Source organism: Hippoglossus hippoglossus, chromosome 3, assembly GCF_009819705.1.
Source record: "Hippoglossus hippoglossus isolate fHipHip1 chromosome 3, fHipHip1.pri, whole genome shotgun sequence".
NCBI classification, from domain to species: domain Eukaryota; kingdom Metazoa; phylum Chordata; class Actinopteri; order Pleuronectiformes; family Pleuronectidae; genus Hippoglossus; species Hippoglossus hippoglossus.
Window position 1 is genome coordinate 32,406,837 of NC_047153.1, and position 23,313 is coordinate 32,430,149.

A 23,313-nucleotide genomic window follows, 5' to 3' on the forward strand; every position below is an offset into this window, starting at 1 on the left:
CTGGGGTTGTTTTTATTGTCTTCTATTAATGTGGAGTAGTAGGCAGCTCTTGCTTTGTGGAGGGCCTTCTTATATGCTTTAACACTATTCTTCCAGGCTAGGAGATATTCAACATGGTTGCTGGAGCGCCACTTCCTTTCTAGTTTTCTTGACGCTTGTTTTAATTCATGTGTGTTGGAATTATACCACGGAGCTAATTTACTATGTTTTACACGTTTCTTTTTTAGAGGCGCTATTGAGTCTAATGTTAATCGTAATGACTTTACAGAGCTATCGACGAGATGGTCAATCTCAGTGGAGCTAGGGTTTTTAAAGAGTTCGTTGGTTATATCGATGAATAGTACAGGTTTAAATGTAATTGGAATCATTTTCTTAAATTTAGCTACAGCACTATCAGGTAGACATCTAGAAAAGGAGTTTTTTATTCGTGGCATATATTCTGATAATGAAAAATCAAAGGTTATTAAATTATGGTCTGATAGAATTGGATTACGCGGAAGTACTATTAGATGTTAAATTTTGACACCGTATGATAATACAAGGTCAAGTGTGTGGTTACAACAATGAGTAGGTTGGTGTACGCACTGACTGAAACCAATTGAGTCTAGTACTGAAATAAATGCTACGCTAAGGCTATCATTATTATTGTCAACATGAATATTAAAGTCACAGACAATAATAATTTTATCGGTCTTTAGGACTCGGCTTGATAAAAACTCAGGGAATTCCATTAAAAATTCAGAATAAGCCTCAGGAGCACGGTAAACTACAGCAAATATGATTGGCTGTTGGTATTTCTTGGATGGGTGTGGAAGACTAAGAACAAGACATTCAAATGAGTTGTAGCTTAGTTTAGGTTTAGGATTAATTGATAGACTGGAGTTAAAAATAGCAGCAACTCCACCTCCTCGGCCAAATTCTCGGGGAACGTGTGAATTTACATGACTGGGGTGAGTAGATTCATTTAGACTGACATATTCATCAGGATGCAGCCAGGTGTCAGTCAAGGACAATAAATCAATTTTTTGATCTGAGACTAGTTCATTAACTAAAATAGCCTTTGATGATAATGATCTTATGTTTAAAAGTCCACATTTAAAAGTTATGTTACTTGAGTTGTTGCAGAGGCTGTGTTAATTTGTATTAGATTTTTGTGTAGAATTCTCCCTCTGTTATTGTTTGATTCACATAATTTAATGGGGCGGTGGACAGACACAATCTCTATGGGTTTGTGGTTGTGTGACTGATCCAGAGGGAGTGCAGAGAAGTGTTTAGCTCTGCGTCCTGGTCCCAACTCTGGGAATATAATTTCTAAGAGAGAGAAAAAACATAATCAAATAAAGACTTAAGTCCATTCCCATATAGTATATAATCAGGACTCTTGACAGATAAACAATGTAGGCCTACAGAATATAATAGGTGTGGACGCTCTATACTGCAACCTCAAAAACACAGAACGTGAAGAGACTAGAGGTTATGCTGAGGATCTGTGTCTAATAAGCTGTGTAAAAGTATCCTAAAGTCTTTTAATTAGGGCCCATGTACTAACAGTCCAAGGACCCTATTGGAATTGCTCCAATTATTAGGGCCAGAGCACTAACAGTGCGAGGACCCTATTTGAGGGCCTAAACATGCTGCCTAAAATGCAGCGCTTAGGGTCTCGTTTTACAGATTTTTACAGAATTCGGCACACGTATCATGTCCAAACAAACAAAAAAGTGAAATACGCAAAAGAGTTGACGTTGGTGCCTCTCTGTAAAAAAAATTGTAGATAGACAGCAATAATTTAATTTGATAATAATTGACCAAATATTTTAAATAAATATGAAATTGATGCCCTTTCCTCCTCATCAGCTCTATAAAAACCTGCTTAATTCATATTTATGTTTCTGGATAAACAGGGCCACTTCTTCTGCAACAATGAAGCTAAAACACTGCGTTAATCTGTGGAAGGAACTTCTCTTATTTAATTAGTTATTAATCGATGATGTCGGATCATGACTCCGGATCACTTTAACCCTGATGTCCTGACTGTGTGCATCACGTCTCGTGTTGTGTAGCAGATTTAAACATGTGAGTTCTCATAAACTCTGGAGAATCAAACAAACACAAAGTAAATGTCAGTCCTGTACGTGTCCTAATAACTTGTGATCAGTGGTGGTGTTTATTGTTAAAGTGTAAAGTGAGCGGTGGTCAGAGGGAGTGAGGAGAAGTTGAGTTTCTGTTTCAGAAATTTACTAAAACTGTTGTGTTATAATGCTGAATTTTTTTTAAATGACTATTTGGAAGTGAAGATACACCTGAACAGGAACTAAAAAATGTTAATTACAGTTATGGGTGCTGAAGAGTTCAGGTGTGAGTGCTGAATAGCTGTTGATGATTTCAGGTGCATGATGTGGTCCTGAAGGATCTGAAGGCATGTGTTAAACTGGTGCTGCCTATGCAGTGTGACACCAGAGGATGTGAACTCAGCGAAGAAGCCATGAATTCTCTACTAGAGGCCACCCAGCACAAAATCCCACTGCAGGAGCTGCATGTCGTGTACGAAGAGTCAGGGGACTTTGATCAGACCGCCCTTGCTCTGGAGCACCTCAGGTGAGACTGCTGTATGCTGTACCTGGAGTTCACTTGTTTGTCCACATATTTTAAATTACCTGCCCACATGTGCCATTCCATAAAGCCAACAGTGTCTCTTTGGCCTCAAAATTCAAAGTTGACGAGACATTGTTTTATCATCGTGAGTCTTTGCTCACTTACATTATAGTTACAGTTACAGTTATACATATTCATTTGTTACCAACCTCACAATTCAACTAACTAGAACCAATATATTCAAACACTCCTTTATACCACCTACCATTTCCCTCCTAAACCCCTTTGAGGTAGTTATTTGCATAGTTATAATTAGTTGTTTTTCTCTTTGTATGTTCTGATTGTGTGTTTTGTATTATGGTGTCATTTTTTTGCCTTGTGTTTTATATGTGCTAATTCTATGCATCCCACTGCTGCATAACCAAATGCCCCTTCAGGTTTTTCTATAAGCACATCTGGAGGCAGTGGGATGAGGAAGATGAAGATGATGACTTTGACTACTTTGTTCGTTGTGTGGAGCCCCGTCTCAGGCTGTGAGTACACAATGTGGTTCCGTGATTTGTTTCCTTGTAATCAGTATTGTGTGTTTGTTCATTCCTATTAATCTTGCTTGAAAATGTGTCTTGTGTCAGGTACTACGATATCTTAGAGGATAGAGTCCCAGCAGGCCTGGTGGCAGAATACCAGTCCTTATTGGAGAAATGCTCCCAGTGCTTCCAGCAGTTCTCTGTTCTGCGCAGTGTCCTTAGCCCCGACTCAGACTCTGAGCTTGACAGTGTGTCAATGGTGGAGGGTCTGAAGCTCTATGACGAACTGGAGAAGTTCAAACGTAAACTGCACATAATTGAGAACCCTTTGTTGAGGTAGATCTGTGTCTCCACACTACATCTCACAAATACTCTGCAACATCACCACTACTGTCTCTTTGTCTCTCTCATCCAGCCTTTTTTACTTTTGCACATATCACCTCTTGTCTAGGTACGTGTTGGGCTATAAAGGTAATCCGAGGCAGCATTGTGTGGAGAGTCGCGGACCCAGAGCATCCGGTGTGAAGGTGATCCACGTTGTCACAGCCTCCTGCAGCACCGTCCAGCTCCAGTCCCTCCTCACTGCCAGACTACTGCCCCTGTGCTCCTGTGGGGACACTGAGATCCAGGTCACAGCATTTACTTTCTCGCAGATACTCTCCCATATCGCGTTTCTATCAGTTATATTAGTATTTCTTTGCTGTAGCTCATCAACATGTTTGTCTTCCACTAACACTTCCAATTCCATGGCATTAAATTTCGCTTTGCACCTGCGGTCACTCTGCTCTCTGTAATGCTCCATGGTGGAAACCAGTAACACTCATTTAAATACTACTGCCTGTACCATGTTTGCACCTGTTATCATTTACACAATTATTTTTAGTAGATCACCAGCAAAACACCCACCACCCAAACGTGCAATCTGTTATAATGCACACTCAATTTAGCACTCTTTATTATTTATATATAGTGCTAAGCTGTACTGTATGTATGATGGTGGGTAAGTTCTCTTTGTGCATCTGTCCTAACCTCTGAATTATGTGTTTAGTTCCACAGAGAGCCAGTATCAGCGGTGGACTCATGTCATCAGGGTGATGTGGTCATTGTTCTCCCAGGGATCTACAATGTCAATAGCTCCATATTCATACCAGACTCCATAACTGTAGAAGGTTGGAAAAAAAAAAACTTTATCGTATTTCCAATGAGATCATATAATCTTGTTCTTTTATTTTGTTAGTTCTCTTTTGTTATTTTCTCACACAGTTAGGGTAGTCAGGAACATGTGGACTAATGCCACATATGTTTTTTCTTACATATAAATGTATTCTAATCCAAAAATTAAATAGCTGCAATTATCAATTTTTTGTTTCTGTTTGATGTGCTCAATAGAATGTAGCAGCTTAATTAAAATAAGGCCAAACAAAGTCACTTTACCTAGTTTTAATTCTGTTTTAAGAAGGCGTGAGATGAAGATGAAACATCATTCCAAATCCTGCAACATTACAATAATTATAGACCAAACGTTTTGCCATATATCTGCCCGTTATCAGATTTGAATGTATGCATGTATGCTCAGGTAATTGTGCATAATGTTTTCACCAAATTTAATCAGGATGCTCTACGGCATTTTGAGTTATGAGGAAATATGTAATAGGCCATGCCCAATGAATACAGCAACTAAGATTTTGGTTAAACTCATGAGAACCTGGAGTGGTCATAAAGGAAACAAATTATATTGAAGCCACATTTTACTGCATTTGAGCGCTTGAAATATATTGTGTGTAGCAGTATGAAAATTGTGAAGACAAAAATTGCATCGTAATCCTAAGGTCACGGTGAAGAAAAGGAAAGTTTTGTTAATCAAAGAATGTTTAATTATTCTGTTCAGGTTGTGATATAGTTGGAGGATCATACACCATCTTATTGATCATACCACAGATTCACTGTGAAGCCACATATTGCACTTTCAATATTCAGGAAGGTGCTTTGATGTAGAAAAGGGTAAAAGGCAAATGATACTGTCCTAGCAATGAGTAGTCCTTATTCTACTGCTAGATAATAAGCTAACAATGGGAATTCCTCCTATAAACACAAGGTACAACTTCTTACTCCACACTTAGCTGGTCTGCATAAATTAATTAAAAGGTGGGGACTTTTTGTGCCTGGGCAATAATATTTCAAGCACTCAGTGTAGTAAAAACTGGCCTCAATACATATTTGTTCTCTCTATTGGCCACTCCATGATTTCATAAATGTCTAGTGAGTATTTAAATACGTTTGTAATATGTTTATTTTATCCTGATCAAAATACTGGAAAAACACTCTACTTTTATGAGACATAATCCGTCCTACTTTATACTTTGCTGGTTAACTGCATCGAGGCATTAGCATTGGGAGAGGAAGGCTGTTGTCTGCCGGGGTACAACTCCGTCTGTGGCTTGTGACAGTGTTGTACAAATTACTTACTGTTACAGTGTTTCAACCTGACAAATATGTTTCGCTCACCGTTCCAGAAAAATCAGTAAATGACAGAAAATATGTGGATATACCAACCTTTGCCATATACTGACAGATTTATTTGTTCCTGTGTTGAATGTGTATGCCAGGCTTTGGTTTTCCTGACGATGTGGTGATTGAGAAGACAAACAAGGGCGACTCCTTTGTCGAATCCTCAGGAGCGGATGTCAGACTGTCCAACATTAAGTTTATCCAACATGATGCTATCGAGGGCATTCTTTGTGAGTATAGATGAAAGTAAACGCACATCCATCACTACGATGGCACCTCACTGAAAACCTGTGTAGAACACTGATTCAATAGTCCGATCAATACCCCAGTGTAATCTGAATCATTACACGGAAGTGACTACTAATGCTTGAAAAGGCGCATTTTAAAGTCACTCCTAGGGAGCAGACACCTTATCTCAGCATTGAGGAGATAAGTCCAGTGAATTGTTTATTTCCCTGTGACGTTTCCCTGGAGCTGCCGGTCTTGACAGAGTTGAAGGCTGACGCCATATGCCCGTCTGTCTGACTGACTGACCGTCGACGGTACCATGAGTGCCCTGTACATACAGTATATTGTATATAAGAACGCTGTTGTTATTTAACTGCAACACGAGGGATTCTATTTCTGTTGAATATCCTGATCTGTTGTTTTGTTAAGATCCACGGTAAAATCCGGAGCTGTTTGTTTTGTCTGGATTTTTAACTGGATTGGTTGCAGCAAGTCTTAACTGGCGTCTTACATGTCATTATACAGAGATGTTGAAGGACATTTAAGAGTTAATGACCACAGTCGTGCAAACAGTAGATCCCCTGCATGATAATGTGTGGAAATTGTCTCAGAGTACAGATTCAATGTCACAGGAAATGGTGACAATGAAACAAACACTGAACATATCTGCACTTCTAACTGTCCCTGTTCAGGCTGCCCCAAAGCTTGATGAGCTGGGGGAGGCTCAGAGGCAGTGCCTTCAATCTACAGTAATGGTGGATATGGCAGGTGTGTTACAGTCCCCTCAGGATCCTCCTGTTCTTCCCTCAGGCAGAGGACGGTTGATACAAAAATGCACTGTCATCCTGGGCCACCCAAACTTCAATGCTCCTTTTGTTGTCTATACTGACATCAGTGAGATGGGGCTTAGTCATTGCTTTTGCCAGACCCAGCCTAAATCCAGCTGAGAGAAACTTAGCAGCCACTGAGTTGGAATGCCTGACTGGTGTGGGGCAGTGTAAAAGTGGAGGACCTTTCTGAATTGTTGACTGTTCTCTGTGGTGACCGATCATGCTTCTCTTCTGTGGGTGTTTAAGACCACCAAACCCAGCATTTGGCTCATCAGGTGGGCGCTCAGGCTTCAGGAGTTCACTTTCTATGTCAAGTACAGTAAAGGAAAGTACAACACTGTACCAGATGCCCTATTTAGAGCCCCAACAGTTGAGCCAACCATACCTGTGTGTGTTACCATCAAGTCTGATTCCCCAAAACATTCAAAAGAGCTTCCCATCTCCATTGAGGCTGTGTGGACGGCTCAGCAATAAGACTCTGACTGCCAGACCCTGTACCAAAAGATTGTAGAAAATAGAAAAGTTGTCATCAAGTCAAACACCTCCTTCACCATAATGGAGGATCTTATCTACCGTGTTGTCCTGGTCTACTAACTGAAGCTGAGCTGGGTGGACAGCATGTACACAACTTCTAAATTTGTCAACTTTATTAACAAAAAACAGGCAAGTAAACCTCAGCAATTCATGTTCTAACAGCCCTGGGAGATGTTTTTTTTTACTCTCGGTGGGTGGAACTGTTCCCCTTGATAAATGCTATTGCAAAACCACACAATTTTTCTCTCCGGTCTTCGAAACCATGTGCCGAACCTGTAAGGTGGGTCACAAATTGACATGCGCCCATCACCCCCAGATTAACCTCACAGAAGCGGTTTTCAGACATGACCTATGGGTAAAATACAGAGAATTGGCTACGGAGTTTACCCGTAGTCAGGGACGTACACAGACATTTTGGGGGGCAGGGGCTCAAGTGAGAAAAAGGTCACTTCTCATATTTATAAAAAAAAGTTATAATTTTAAAACAAAAAGTTGAATATAGTAGAACATCTCTGACTTACTTAACAATTTATTTTATTACCCTCATACTCACGCAATTGTTAAATATTCAACAGTTCACACAGAGACCATGGTCTTCTTTAGTATTCACAAAGGAAACAACGATGCAACTTGATTTATTTCAATGTATCACATCCACAATTTCCTACAATACTGGCTGCTTTTTTCATCAGTTAATATCAGTTAAGAAAATCAGTCGGACAGGGTTAGGGTTAGGGGGGTTAGGGTTAGGGGTTATGATATGAACTCTCTTTTTATTTAGAAAGTGCTTTAAAAAGTATTATAGATTGTTAATGTTATTACAAGTGTGCCCACTTTTTTCAATTCATAAATCAGACTACAACAGTAAGTGTATGACAGTGGTCAGTGTTCTCCACACTGATTTGACATTCATTCAGTTTCGACTTGTGTGCAGAAAAGGACAAATTCTGATTATAGCCTTTACTGTATCAAGTTGGCCCCCCTTAGCAGTGCCACTGCACTGAGGCTCATAACTCAGGGGTCAACAAGTGACTCTGCTCTTCTGTTGTTTTCTAATCATCACACTAAGAACTGATCTTTATAAAAACATGCTGAACTCATATTTATGTTCCTGGATAAACGGGGTGTTGCTTCTTCTGCAACAATGAAGTTAAAACTCTGCACTGCGTCTTAACCCTGATGTCCTGACTGAGCGTCACATTATGTCTCGTTGCTGTGTAGCAGGTTGTAACATGTCTCATAAGTAGGGATGCACCGATATGGAAATTCTTGGCCGATACCGATACCGATATTTAAAACAACAATCTAGCCGATAGCCAATACCGATACCGATATTTGTTTATTACTTGAATAATATGAAAAACAGAAAAAGTGACAAGTGTAACTTTAGATGCCATGTTGAAATCCTTGGTGGTATTACCCCCTCTTGAAATGTCGGCTGAACATGTCTTTCTCTGAGACAGTGAAGAAATCCCACACAGCCGACGCTGCCGACATTGTCTCTGCTGTTTGTATGTAGTACCTGTTGCGCATGTGCACACCGGACCCACATTTCTCCGCGCCGGTCAGCCCGCGATTCTCCGCTTGTTGTTGTATGTAACCCGTTCAATGTCGGGTGTCGGGGGTAAATGACGTATTCTCCAAGCAAGCCTTTAGCCCCCCCCTCTCTCTCTTTTTATCTATATGACTGCTTGTGTGGCTGTAGTGGATGGGCAGAGGGGGACATTTAATTATGTGATTGGGATAATTGGGAAAATTAAAACTCCAGGACAACAGAAGGGAATACAAAGTATGGGATGCATATTTGATCATTTATATCATATAAAATATGTCATTTATATCGTTTAAAATCATTTTTCAGTCTGTTTCCTGGCGCGATACGCTCGCTCGCACGCCGAAACCATCGGTGAAGGGCGCTGGCGCGGCGCGGCCCATGTGAACCGCACAAAGGTTTAACGGGGGTGGATGGGAGGCGCCTGGCTTTACTTGACACTCTGACACAGGACGGCCGGACCTTTTAATGAGCATCTGTCCTGAAGCAGCTTGTGTAATTATCCAGAGTCCACGTTTTTAGGCGGGAGTTGGAGCAGACAGGTGCGTCAGACAGAGACAGGAAGCGACGTATTAATTACCATTATCTTGCAATATTGTTAAAACTAAGATCACATGTCCCTAAAATCAACGAGTATATTTTTGTATATTTATTAAATTTATTCTGTGTAGAATATTACAGCATGTTATTTGATTTCCTTAATTATTTATAAAAGGCTGAAATCATACTTTGTTAGATTAAATGTTTGAATATATTCATTCAGCTGTAACCAAATCGAGACAGTGCTTTTGGCAGAAGGGCAATATATAGATCAAACAATTGAGACAAGTTTAGAGATTTGATGAATACCTTATAGTCTGACCCAGCAACAGACTCATAATTTTGATGATTTGCAGTTGGAAAAAGTGTCTGTAAAACTGAGGTCAAAGTTTCAGGTGTCTATTCTACTTTTTGAAATATTTACTCAACAGCATTTATTATTTCAAGTTTCAATTTCAAGCAACACAATAGCCCCAATGGCATGGGCAACACAATCGACTCAAAGTTACACGGTGAAAGCACAGAACAGACTTTCCAGTCTTTACCTACACAGTAGTCAAGTCATTACAATAAACACAAACATCTATCCTGTCTCTGCCTAGACAAAAGCGTCTTACTTTTCCTCTGGCAGTTATTCTACAAATATAACGACAAACTGGTCCTCGGTTTGGCAGCGGAGGAAAACGGTGAATTGACTGGGGTGAAAAGAGAGTGGGCTTCATCTGCAGGCGGCTGAGATCACTTGTTGTCCTTGAAGGGAGAAAAGAAAATCAACAGTCTGTTGCTCGTCTTTTCATGTTTATCTGTTGAATTTATACCACAAACATAAATGGTTGCAACATTTTCCGAAAGAGTTTCAAAATAAAAGCACTCCAGCATTTCTTTTGACCGAATCCATTCTTTTGTTTAACAAAAAGGTTTTTTTTATTGTGAAATATTTGCAGGAGCAATAGATGCCCGGTTTCATGCTTGTTAGTGTTGTGCATGAATGTCGTTCATTGAATGTGTTTTTTATTTTTTGTGAATGCTGAACTGAACGAATCAGTTTACAAATGATGAACATGTTCTACGACACTGTTTTACCACACACTGCATGACGTCTCCACAGAGACGTTCCAAGATGGCTGGTGTTAACGGTATAGATGCATCTACTACTGCTGAAGCTAGTTTGTTTGCGACTGGGAGCAAGTTAACTCACACGCACGCACACACTCAAACAGGCCCCGGGGCCCCGCCCCCCACTCACTCACACAGAGACACACACGTACCCCTGAGTGCAGTGTGCAGTATACGGTGCTGGAGTTTCCTGTGTCCTCCCTCCACTGTCCTGCTGACCTGCCCTCACTTTAACTAATAAACACCAACACTCATCACAAGCTATCAGGACCTGATCAGTACATGAAGTTTACTTTGTGTTTGTTTGTTTGGCTCCAGAGTTTGTGAGGCTGCCTTTAATCATTTTGTGCGCACTCAGTACAACTCGAGACGTGACGCTCACAGTCAAGACTCAGTGGTAGAGTGACAGGAGGATCCAGATTCATGATCTGACACTATCGATAATGACTAAATACATGATCGTAAGTTTGCTATCTAAATCATAACCATCCCAATAAAAAAAAGGAACAAATTAATGTGAACTAGTTCATTTTTGGAACTGTGAACTTACAAAGAGCTGTACAAAGATCTGTTAATTCAAAGTTCAGAGGAGCTTGACTCAGTATGCAGAATCCCAAAATGGACAATCTGTTGATGTTGTCGTGAACGCACTGTAGTCATGATCGACATTACTTGCAATGATGAGTCCCAGCCCCGAGATTGTTGATATGTGAAATGTAGTTAAGAAAAGGGGAAACTCAAACTACTTTTTTTTTTTATTATTTGAAAATTAAGCACTTTATTTAAAGATGCCTTTTTCAAAAGCTCTTTATTTTGTTTTTAAATGCAAATCTTATTTTACTTAAAACGAGAAAAGAACATTTTATTATTTTATTATTGGAGTCAATGTGAACATTTTAAATAAATATTGATGAAATACTTGAATTGAACTTTCTTTATTTTATTTGACAGTTAGTTTTTGACTTCATACAGACATTGATACAACTACTAGGCTACTTCAAATGGCATTAAGTCATAAGTATGTTAGACATGATGTTTCAGACCTTTGCTTGAGGAAATTCTCTCTAACTGGACCTCTTTGAATTTTAATTGATTACCCCTGATCTAAAGTGTGGGACTTTTTAGTCAGAGACCGGTTTTCATTAGGGTCCGAGCACCTCCGGTGGGAGGCCCTATTGTTTTTCGAAGGATTTTTATTTCCCTTTTGGGGCATTTTCAGGGCCTAGACATGCTCAAATTATCACCCAAGTTAGCAGGAAATTCAAATACCTAAAAAGTATTTGAATTCTGGAGTAATTTAAAATGGGCGTGGCAAAATGGCTCAACAGCGCCATCTAAGGAAAAGCCCCTCAGTTAGCTTTCACCGATCTTCACAAAAATCGGGACACCTGTGTATCATGACCAGACGCACAAAAAAGTCTGAGGTGCATTGTGAAAAACACAACAGGAAGCCCGCCATTTTGGATTTAGTGGCCATTTTGGCCATTTTTACTTTGACGAACTTGTCCCAGGGCTTTCATCAGATCAACTTCATATTGACATGAATGTCATCTCAACAAGATGGAGATATAAACTACCTCGGTATATACGATTTCATAACACGGTGTGACCGTGGCGTGGCGTAGAATCTTGAAGATTCGCCAAGAAAGAGGGAATTATTATAACTCCTCTGTGAATTGTTCTATCAGCCTCAAACCTCATTCACACATTCACAGTCCCGACCTGATCAGATCCCTGTGTCAATATTCACTCATCATTACAGCGCCACCTGCTGGCGACAGGAAGTGACATGTTTTATACTTTGATGTACTGCTCCTGGCTGCTTTACAATATGCAGCTCAAAAGAGCTCAGTCAAGTCATAGGACCATGGTCAGAATTGTGACATTTCCTCAAACCGTGTAAACATTGAGGTGCGGCAAAGGTTCATCCTTCGCCAAAGGACACGATGTTGTCATAACTCCACTGTGAATTGTCCTATCACCACCAAACTTCTGTCTCTTGATCAGAGTCCAAGCCTGAACAGCTACATGTGTCAATATTTCCTCAGCGTCATAGCGCCACCTACTGATTCACCATGAGACAGGAAGTACTTTGTAAATCCACTCTGCATTATCCAACCGGCCCCCAAATTCTGACCTATGATCACAATCCTGACCTGAACAGCTCCATATATTAATATTAGTGCAGGGTCATAGTGCCACCTACTGATCAGTGTGAAAATTAAGTTGTTGTAACATTGTCCAATCGACTTAAAATTGCTCACGCTACATCAGAGCCCCTACTTGAACAGATCTATTAGTCTGTATGTAATAATAGTGATGGCGCCACCTACTGGCAACAGGAAGTAAGCTTTGTTTTACAACTATTATTCGATTTACATACAATTTTCACCGTGTGATCTGCAATTGATACCGTGGACCGTAATGCGCATTTAGCAGGCAAGGATCGACGTCTCGTGACAGACGCAGGAAGTGAAGCATTTATCCTTCCCGCAGTGCGCAAAGCGCATGCAACGCGGAGTCGTGTGCCTGCTCGCCGATCGCTCTCTCTACCAACAGCAACAGGTCCCGAGTTGCGTGTGCTCGGGCCCGTTCAGTGCTACAACGTAGCCCTAGTTTTTTATTTGTTGTTGGACAGCTTAATCTAGATTGATGTATTCATTTTACTTAATGGAAAAAGTTCTTGCACACATTTTGTATGGAACTGTAAAATGCAGATTAGAAGTTCAGACTGGGCTATTTTTTGTGGAATAATGCCTTGCAGTGCATACTTGCTGTTCATTTGTGTGGCTTATACAACTGAATGCTTTTAAAGCAGTCTGTTAAGCAATTGTGGTGGCAGTTTCTGTAGAATAATGATACTCTATTGTATAATAATACACACATAACATTGTCTCTCGGAAAGTTCAACCAAAACACCTGCAGGTGGGCTCACCCCACACAGCCACCTAGTGTGACGTGTATAGAATGAGCACAGAGCACAGGAGAATCACTTCACTTATACAATCAGAAGCCCCTCCCCGCGAGGAGCCAAAAGGTATTCTTCAGTCTCTTGATGTCTGACCAGGTTGGGCAGAGTTCCTGTCTCACATCTCCGTCTCAGACCCCTGGTGTGCCTTTCTGGTGTGAGACAATCTGTCTCCGAGATCCCCTATCTAGATTTACAACATCAAAAGACTCCAGTCCTGTATACAATGCAGAGTTCCCCTTACCCATCTCTATCAGACACACTAAGTAACCCCCTGCAGTGAAGCATTTGCTAAGACACACATGTGGGGGCCATAAACACTTATAGTCCCCTCTGCAACTTTTGTAAGTCACAGAAACACATTTGTTATCTACTTCTTCTAAATATATATCTGTTCTTCTATTAAACATTACACAAATGCAAAATCTGCCATTACACAATCAACACGATCTTCAGACCCGCGTTAACAACCTTTCAATATAAAAGCTCTGTAATTTAGCTCAATTTAAAGCATTGCAGCATCCTCGTGCAATTTACAATAGACATGCCAAGTGTGAAGCAATTTAGATAAACGATTCATGAAAAATGTGTTTTACATACAGACAGACGTTTGTGGAATTAATAGGTCGATATGTTTCCTTTAGTCAGTGACTAGTACAGTGCCCATTCAGACCTGCCTGAACGAATGTGCTGGCAGATCGCTGATTGCAGGGCCTGACTGCTTGGCCTGTGTTAACCCATCTCGCACTGGACACTGCGCATTTGATACTGCAGGAGTTGGCTACTCCACTCCGCTCAGACAGTGTCTGAGTGACTCCATAGAAAGTGCTCTCATTACTATGTTCCACGTGTCTTAAATCTGCCATGAGCAGCCATTGGAACCCTTTGCTTTCCACAAGTACCGTAACATGTAATTCTTTTTAAAATTTTAATCAGAACCACTCATCCAAAAAACTGTGTCAATGCTCTTGCTTGTGTGTTCAGCAATACTCCTGCTAAGTTCTAAGTTGGCTCAGATGAGTAATTATTGAGAGAGTTAAAATATGGACAATTCCTCCATTTGTAAATCATGAATCCATGGTAAATTAATGTAATGCCATATAATATAAAGATCTGTATCCACCAGGAATTTTGATCTTCCCGACATTAACTTTTGAAAATTAAGGTACTCTGTTTGATATTGACTGTATGACTATGGAAATAAATCTGTCTCATAAACTTTTGATTTGGCAAAAGGAGGAGTGAAACTCAGAAAAGCTGCCATCAAACAGGTTATATTCCCAGTAAGTTACCATAGTAACTGTCATGGTAACTGAGTTTAAGTATTCTCAGTGTCCCACCTTTCATGGTTGGCACATTTAACCCGTAAACCCCCACTTTGGAACAGGCCTTAGATAAGTGTTTAGAAACTGGATAACTTTCACACAGACTACCTTCGTCTTTGTACTGCAATCAACACAAACATTTTCTGCTGCCACTGTAGCTGGAAATGTGCTCAATTTGTGGCAGCACAAGTGATACAGCAGGCACTACCTTACAGTTATGTTTCTGTGTATTACAGTTTAAATAAGTAGTTAAACAGTGTCTTAATTTGGTTAATAAACTTGTTTTTGTTTTATAACTGCCAGGTGTCCGACAGGGATCTCTGAACATGGAAAACTGTGTGCTGCAGTGTGAGACTACTGGAGTTACTGTCCGAACATCAGCCCATCTAAACATGAACATGTGTGACCTGTATGGATCCAAGGTATAATGCTGATTACAAGTACAAACTTGTCTGAGGCTCAACCTAACTGTCTTTTAACATCTTAAAGCTCATTTTGTAACTGTTCAGACAATGATTTCACTGTTCTAGTTAAGTCACCAGCAGGGTTCCTGTGGCACCTTAAAAAGTCTGACGGGAAAATTGGCACGCAGAGTGTCTTACCACAAAAATGTCTTTGGTCATAAAACTGCCAGTTTCATGTTTTTACTAGCATAACACCGATGGGTGTTGATTTCTTCTACGCTGAATATTTAGTGTCCATGTGGGCAGAGCTGGACACAGTGCCACACAATTCTTAGTTTTGCAAATCAGTTGTCAGCTATGGAACTGCAATGAGCCCTTTAATGCCTGACAGTTATGTCTCGATGTCGTTTGTAGTGTGTACTATTAAACAGTATAGTTTCTTAACACAATCAAACATCTGCAAATTTAAGAAAGAAGCAGTGTGGAGCAGTTAGACACAGGGATGTATCATTTATATTCCTTTATTTCCTTACACTGTCGTTTTTGAGAAAACATCACCGTTAAACGGGAGAAAAAGAGATCTGCTGGTTGTAGGCAGCACACAGATGCTAAAGTTAGCTGACGAGGGCTGCTGGCTAGCTTTTATGAACATTAACATTACCGTGGCACTTTTGGTAGGTAGCCTGTGTTTATTCCTCATGCCCGCTGTGGCAAAACAGAACTTTCTTGTGTTGTCATGAGGTGTATGTAAAGGATAAGTGAGCAATAGATTTTTGCGCAATATAATGTCATGTGATCGAAAACAAGTTTTATGTTCAAGTCGATGAAGCTTTATTGGCAGACATGTACAATAAACTAATAAACAAACAGACCAATAATAATATAATATATACAACAACAATAATGGTTATAACAATAAGTGTAAATGAACAGGATATTAACAAAAAAAGAACTTCCACGTCTGTGAATGTGTATATATATTGTGTTGGGAATATTATACCTTAAGCATTAATTGGTGCGCCTTTGGGCATTCGATAAATTTGGTTATCAGAAAAGAAAGAATATTAGTATTAATATTAAATATCAGTTTAATTGATTAATGTTACCTCGGGGCACCACCCTTCAAAGGAAGGGACAAGATAGCCAATTTATTGATTGAGTCTCATGAAAGTACTAACTACAAATTTGGAACTCTAATCAATAATTAAATTAATAACTATAACCAAAGTTACCACATAAGTAGTTAGCAAAGTTGAAGGATATGGAGTTCTTGACAGTGTAGAGCAGGGGTCTTCAACTAAAATTGCAAGAGGTCTAGACATCAACCCTCCTCCCCTTCTGGGGTCCGGATAATTAGAGACATACAAATATGGGCTCTGACTAAATCAGCTTAATTAACATTTTTATTGCACAAGGTTGCTTTTGTAACAATACAAAATCAAACACAAACTGGCAAAAATACAATGCCTATTCTGGAAAAACATGAAACAAAGTGCAATAAACATTTTGTCTTGGAATTTGCATATAGGCCTACATTCCTTTCAACCATAAAGATGTAACTTCCTCAAAGACAAACATATAAAGTGCTTTAAGTTGAACTGAGCTTAACAACCACTTAAAGATTGAAGCAAGTAGGTGTGTAAATGTAAAAGAATGTCATTCTTGAACGGTATTTGGTCTTAAAAATGTTAAGTGTTGAGAATGCTGATTCGCAACTGTATGTGGAGCCAAACATCGTCAAGGTGAGTACTGCCATTTTACTGAGACAAGGGAAAACTTTCTCAGGTACAGTCTGTAGCCAGAAGCTGGCAGCATTACTAACTCCACACTGCTCTTTCAGTACTACATTTGCTTGCAGATCAACAAGTTCCATCTGTAGAGATGCCATATCTACCCACTTGAAGGTCATTTTATCCTCCTGTGAAAACGTGGTCACATTTTTGACAGAAAAGGATTCTGAATGAAAAGGAGGACCTGTTCTTCCAGGCTGAAGTCATCAAAACGATCACTGAAGTTTCCAATCAGTTTTTGTATGAACTCAACATGAGAAGAAATATCTCTCTCACCCTGAATTTGCTTCATTGCTGGAAAATGTGTAAAGTTGTCTTGGAGATCCACTTTGAAAATCTCCAACTTCCGCTGGAAAGACTGGACAGCTGCTACCAAATCACACACAGAGTTGTTCTTGCCCTGCAGTTTTAAGTTGAGGTCATTTAGGTGTGAGGTTATGTCAACTAAGAAGGCCATAAAATCATTTTTTCTCTCATCTTCCAAAAAATGAGCAAACTGTCTGGCCTTATGATTCTTCTGTTGTTCCAGGAACATTTTTATTTCATTTCGATTGGCCCAAATGCGTGCTAGAACTCTGCCTTTGCTCAACCATCTAACATTGCAATTCAGCAGTAGGTCATTTGAATTTGCATCAACTTCCGTCAGGAATTCTCGAAGGAGGCGATGTTTATGTGATGACGATTTCATCACAGTATTCATAACCTCTTCATACTCTTCTGAAAGAGCAGAACAGACTGATGCATAATGCAGTGATATCATGGAGGGAGCTCCATTGGTGGTGATGGACACAACATCTTTCATACTGATACCTCTCTGTGTTATCATTTCTTTTATAGCTAAGTATATGTCTTCCCCTCTGGTATGTGTTGTAAGTGCTGTGATGCCTAAAATGTCCTCACAGAAATCGTTCCTCTCTGCGTGGTAAAATCTGACATATACCAAAAGTTGAGCATTGTCACTAATATCAGTTGATTCATCAACTGCTAAAGCTATGCACGGTGCACTCTTAATAGCAGCAGTGAGCTGTGACTGAACATCCTCTCCTAATATTTCTGTGTGTCTTGTGGCTGAGAGAGGGATTTGTTGAATTTTTTCTGTCAGTTCACGTCTTTCTTTTCCATCCAGAATTGTTTCGGACACAGCATTGATGCACTCTATAACGATGCTCCCATCTGTAAAGGGCTTTTTATGTTGTCCCAAAATCCACTGTATTCTCAGCGAACACTCGTATGTCCGCTATTGTGCGGAGAGGGAATGAGAGAGGACCCGCGTAGATCGCTCACATTGGACTTTGAGCTCATTTATTTTCCGCGTCCTTACCTCGGACTGCTGCGGGTAGGAGTCTTCAAAGTGTCTGTGTTTGGTTTAATAATGGCGTTTTAAATTGCCGCTTTTGACAACCACAACAGACTCAGAGCAAATGAGACACACCGGTCTTGTTGAGCTCACTGCAGAAAGAACAAACACATACTTTTCTGTCCACTCTGCTCGGAAGACTCGGTTTTAAACGTCAACTTTCCCTAACTTTTGATAACGCCATATTTCGCCTTCATCTCCGTCTGCGTGCTTCTCTCTACCTAGCAACCCGGCTACACAGTATATGATAACAACACATAGGACCCAAGCGGCTCCACTGGGCTGGCGTCATTATGCCTGATTAAAAGTCTCTTAAAAGTCAAACAAGGCCGCCGATGTATTTATACTTTTTTTTTTTTTATGGAGAGTCGCGGTCCGGATTTGGACCGGAGTCCGCCAGTTGGTGACCCCTGGTGTAGAGGTTGGCAAAATTCACACTTGTGTACTTGCTATATACAGATGTGTATGTGAGTATGCGCGTGTGTGTGTATTTGTGAGTGAGTGTGGTTTCAAAATAGCGGCTGGCCACCAGTGTTAATTTTGACAGCTATTTTTGATTTAGTCTTAGTCTTAGTCTTTAGACGAAAATGCATATTAGTTTTAGTCACATTTAGTCATTTTTATCCTTCTTAGTTTTAGTCTAGTTTTCATCGACGAAAACTAATTACATTTTAGTCTAGTTTTAGTCACATTTAATAGCCACAATAAACTCCTTTTCTTCCCTTCTCAGGCCCAGGGACCCCCTGTGTTGTGTCTACAACTGCATAATAGTCTAGCTTGCAGTACTTAGGTTGTCCATTAGATATCCCTCCTAGCATAGGTCTATAGGATGTGACGTATGTAGGAGGAAGGGATGAGTTATCTAACACATAAATGGGCAAATCTCTATGTCTGTATCTCCGTTTCCAACAAAAAGAAACAAAACAGTCTCTTTGTCTACAGTCGGTCTATTTATTTTCTGACACATAAAACATAACACATATTAACACATCACACATATATCAAACTTTTAACAGATTGCGTGTGCTTGTGCGCATGAACAGTGTTTATATGTGTGCGTACAAAAAAATAAGTTTTGTGTGTGTATGCGTGCGTGAGTATGTGTGTGTGCTTGTTGTTCGTGTATGTGTGCATGGATGTGTGTGTGTACAAGACATAAACAGAACAGTGTAACAACTTAAAACACACAAAAAAAACCACACACATGCTTTAACAATCAGATGTTAGTCTGCAGTCTTAACAGCAACATGAACCCCCCACCTCGAGTCAGCAGAATGAGGCTACCGATCTCTCTTCAGTTTGAGGAAAGCACTTCTCTCTAAAATGAGCCTTGCTCTATTTCGCCGACCACGAGTGAGGTCGCCTGTAATACTAAAAACCCGCTCAGCAAATGCTTGAGATGCTGGCATTGCCAGAAGGTCAAAGGCAAATGGTTTTAGGGTCTGGTACACAGTAGAACCCTGTGCAGCCCAAAAGTCAATAGCACTCTCTTCTTGTATGGGCTGAGAAAGCTGCTCCTTGAACTTTTGTAGCGCTTGCCTGACACAGGGCTTTGGTCTTAATGGCCGGCTTGTACTTGCTTTTGAGAAGAATCGAAATCTGGGACGCTTTGAAGATGGGGCTGTCTCTGGTGCCTCCCTTCTCTCTTCTTCCTCCTCATATGCATCATCCTCCTCCTCCTGTGGTGATACAGTTTGAGCAATGTATTATTCTGCTCTTCTCAGAAGCTCCTGAATTTGGCTGTCCTCATTTTCAATGAGGGTTTCAGGTGAAACAGTTGGATCAAGGAAGCATGCAGCAGTGGCGAGGGGCGAGAACTTTGAATCCCTGGGATCAAGGAAGCAGCTGAAGCGCTGCTCCATGTTTGCCTTCATTTTTTGTGCCAGGACAGCTAGGTCCCTGTAGCCAGTGCCCTGGGGGAACTGAGACAGGTGAGCACTCAGGTCCAAGAGGGCGGGCACCACCAAGGATAGGGACATGGTGTCACTCTGTAGCATCTTGGTATGCTCTGCGAAGGGGAGGAGCAGGTCTCTGAGAGCAGCCAGCTTCTGCCACTCACTGGGCAGGAGACAGTCCCAGTCCATCCCATCAGCAACCTGGACAATTGAGTCCTTTACTTCGAGAAGGCGGGAGATCATCTAGTATGAGCTGGACCATCTAGTGAGGCAGTCTTTGACCAGAGTAAATCCACACAGCTGGAGCAGTCGCTCAGTTGCTACAGACGACTTGCGGAAGAGCCTGACAAGTCCTCTTACTTTGTCAAAGAGTCGTTTGACACTTTGTTCCTTCTGCATCAAGTTCACCACGAGTTGCAGCATATGTACAACGCAGGGTGTCCTCTTTATGGCTCCGTACCTAGATAGATAAGACAGACAGACAAACATAGAGAGAAGACAGGCAGTTTATTAATCATCCAAGGGAAATTAAATTGCCATGAGCAACACAATGCAATCACAATATACAATGTATTAACACACATCATCATAACGCCATAGAATAAATAACCAAATATAGCTCAAAGACATTATCTAGCCTACTACTAAAACAGCTACAAACTAAAATAATTTACCTTTGCTCTTCTTCACCCTCCTGAGATTCTTCATCACTGTTCTGGACTTCTTCATCCTCAGAGCTGGGCTCATCATCATCTTCGTTTTTGAAGGCTGCAACCATGTTGCTCCCGTTATCTGTTATTACAGTCAGAATTTTTTCTTTTGATATTCCCCAGTCCTCTGTGCATCGGTCAACACATGACGTTTTTATACACTCTGCAGTGGGAGATCTGCTCAAGCCTCAGCAGTATGTGTTTTGCCCTGTTTTGCTGAGTACAACAGTAGCATGCACTAATGGCAAGGAATGCTGCAGTGAGCCCTTTTTTTGTCCATATGTCCAGCCCAATTGTGATTTTGCGTGCTGTGGTGAGTCTTGTCTTTAAATTTCTGCCTTTCGGCATTGTAAAGTTTATCAACTAAATTAGTTATTTTTGCTTTTTTGGGTATGGTCAACCTCTTATCAATGGTCAGCATCATTTGAACAAAATCTTCGTCATCAACCGAACGGGCAGGTAGGCCAGTGCGTCCAATCCACTGGGCAATCGCCTCTTCTTTACTTTGTTGTTCGGCTGGGTCGGCTTTATACTTCGATGGTGAAGAGAAGAACGCTTGAATAGTTGACCCCATCCTCTCTGAATCAGGCTACTGTTTTTCCGGTCTTGTTGTGTCTGGGATCTAGGTGAAAAAATTGTGGATACAATTAGTCTCTAGGATATATACAGATCTCCTAGTATATGCCTACAGCTGAATTCCAATTAATTAAATGTAAATAATCATTTTACGGTGCCAATGATAATAACAATTGCCCAAATAGACAAGGATATGTAAACCAATCGCATATTCATTAATTTTTTCTTGATTAATGCAATTAAGCTTACTAGCTAGTTATCGATAGCTAGTTTAAGTTAGCTATGCTACCTCATCGTTAGCTAGCTAAAACTTTTGTCAATCATTTGCCAAGGCTAACGGGAGGCTTCAATCGATAATTATTAGCTAGCTATCCAAGTTGACATCCTATACACTCGACTGCCCCTTTTGAAATTGACTTAACGTTGGCTAATATATGCTAATAACTAGTTAATATTAGCTAGTTATCATTGACAGTTACTAGCGAACTTACCGTGGCATGAACTGCAGGATGGTGGGCTTTCAGGTGCCTTTGGAGGTTCGTTGTGTTCTTCCCACTCATTTTAAAACCGCATGATTTATCTCCCGTTATTACGGTGCATTGGGTTTTCTTTTCCGTCACAATATAATTGAAGTGTGTTCAAATATCCATTCTTTTTTTCCTTCCAGACGCTTGACCTTGTCCTTGAGCCATCATACAATGTTGAACCAGTCGTTAGGGCTTCACTTGCATGTCTGGGCATGTCAGGGAGGGCGTGGAGTATGGATACAGAACCCGGCAACATTCAACCAATGATGTTAGGTGCATGCAAGTTTAGAATTTTTTTTTTATTGTGAGTTAGTCCAGGGGTTCCCAAAGTGGGGGTCCCGACCCCCCGGGGGGTCGCGAGATGCCGTCCAAAAAATAAATACAATTTTAAAATAATTTAAAATGGAAATTTAACCCATTATTGTATAAATGTATAAATAAATATGAGTTGAAATTAGAATAAAACCATGCAATAAAAACATTTCCATCAGTTTTTTCCTTTTCTTTGTTGACCCATGAGGTTATTACTACACGGATTAGCGGAACGAGTGAGAGTTGCAAGGCCAAAAGATAGTCCTTACTAAACAAACAGACAATCCCAGCCGAAGCTCAAAATGCATCATATGATGTGGCATATTTAATTGCACAGGCAAAAAAGCCACACACAATCGGCGAAACGTTAATTAAACCCGCTGCTGTAGATAAATAAGCCCGTGATCTGGAATCAGTGCCGCTGTCTAACGGGACTATTGCCCGGCGCATCACCGACATGGCCCAGGACATAAATTGCCAGCTGGTGGATAGAGTTAAGAAAGGGAAATATGCTTTACAGTTAGATGAATCCACAGATATATTAAACTCTGCCCAGCTGCTTGTTTTCATCAGATACAGTTTTGACGGAAAACGTTATCCTGTTTTGCTCCGCGCTCCGCACTCCGGAGTGGACATGCACAGGTGAGGACATTTTTACAAAACTAAAAGAAGAGGGACTATCTTCAGAAAACTGTATTGGTGTGTGTCGGGACAGGGCTGGAGCGATGCTGGGGAAAAGAAAGGACTGAAAGCGAGTGTCTTACAAGTGGCGCCGCATGTAAATTTCACACTCTGTATTATTCACAGAGAATCTCTTGCAAGCAAAACACTTGAACCAGAGCTTAAACATATTCTTGACATTGCAATAAAAATGGTCCACTACATAAAAACACGTCCACTCAATATCAGACTTGCTCTTGCGGGGAAATGTGCTGAGCCGCCTGTGTGAGCTGCGGGACGAGGTGCGCATATTTCTGATCGAGCATGGATCCCAGCTCGCTGACCACCTCACTGACCCTGAC

At 40.6% G+C, this 23,313-nt stretch overlaps 1 protein-coding gene and 2 long non-coding RNA genes across 3 annotated transcripts in view; 2 read left to right on the forward strand and 1 right to left on the reverse strand.

Annotated features, from left to right (window-relative positions):
* shcbp1 (SHC SH2-domain binding protein 1) overlaps positions 1 to 23,313 on the forward strand; it is a 44,137-nt gene that overhangs the window by 10,152 nt on the left and 10,672 nt on the right. The window contains exons 4-10 of the mRNA XM_034581536.1: positions 2,387 to 2,595; positions 3,030 to 3,125; positions 3,225 to 3,455; positions 3,571 to 3,748; positions 4,168 to 4,288; positions 5,726 to 5,857; positions 15,024 to 15,142. Of these exons, the coding sequence (XP_034437427.1) occupies positions 2,387 to 2,595; positions 3,030 to 3,125; positions 3,225 to 3,455; positions 3,571 to 3,748; positions 4,168 to 4,288; positions 5,726 to 5,857; positions 15,024 to 15,142 (1,086 nt within the window). The remainder of the gene's footprint in view (positions 1 to 2,386; positions 2,596 to 3,029; positions 3,126 to 3,224; positions 3,456 to 3,570; positions 3,749 to 4,167; positions 4,289 to 5,725; positions 5,858 to 15,023; positions 15,143 to 23,313) is intronic.
* LOC117759458 lies at positions 737 to 19,103 on the reverse strand. Its single transcript, XR_004613476.1, has 5 exons — positions 18,801 to 19,103; positions 16,571 to 16,573; positions 8,253 to 8,256; positions 4,815 to 4,824; positions 737 to 749 (listed from the first exon to the last, which is right to left on the reverse strand). It is a non-coding gene; the product is annotated as an uncharacterized LOC117759458 (long non-coding RNA).
* LOC117759466 lies at positions 17,308 to 22,747 on the forward strand. Its single transcript, XR_004613484.1, has 3 exons — positions 17,308 to 17,319; positions 22,310 to 22,314; positions 22,681 to 22,747. It is a non-coding gene; the product is annotated as an uncharacterized LOC117759466 (long non-coding RNA).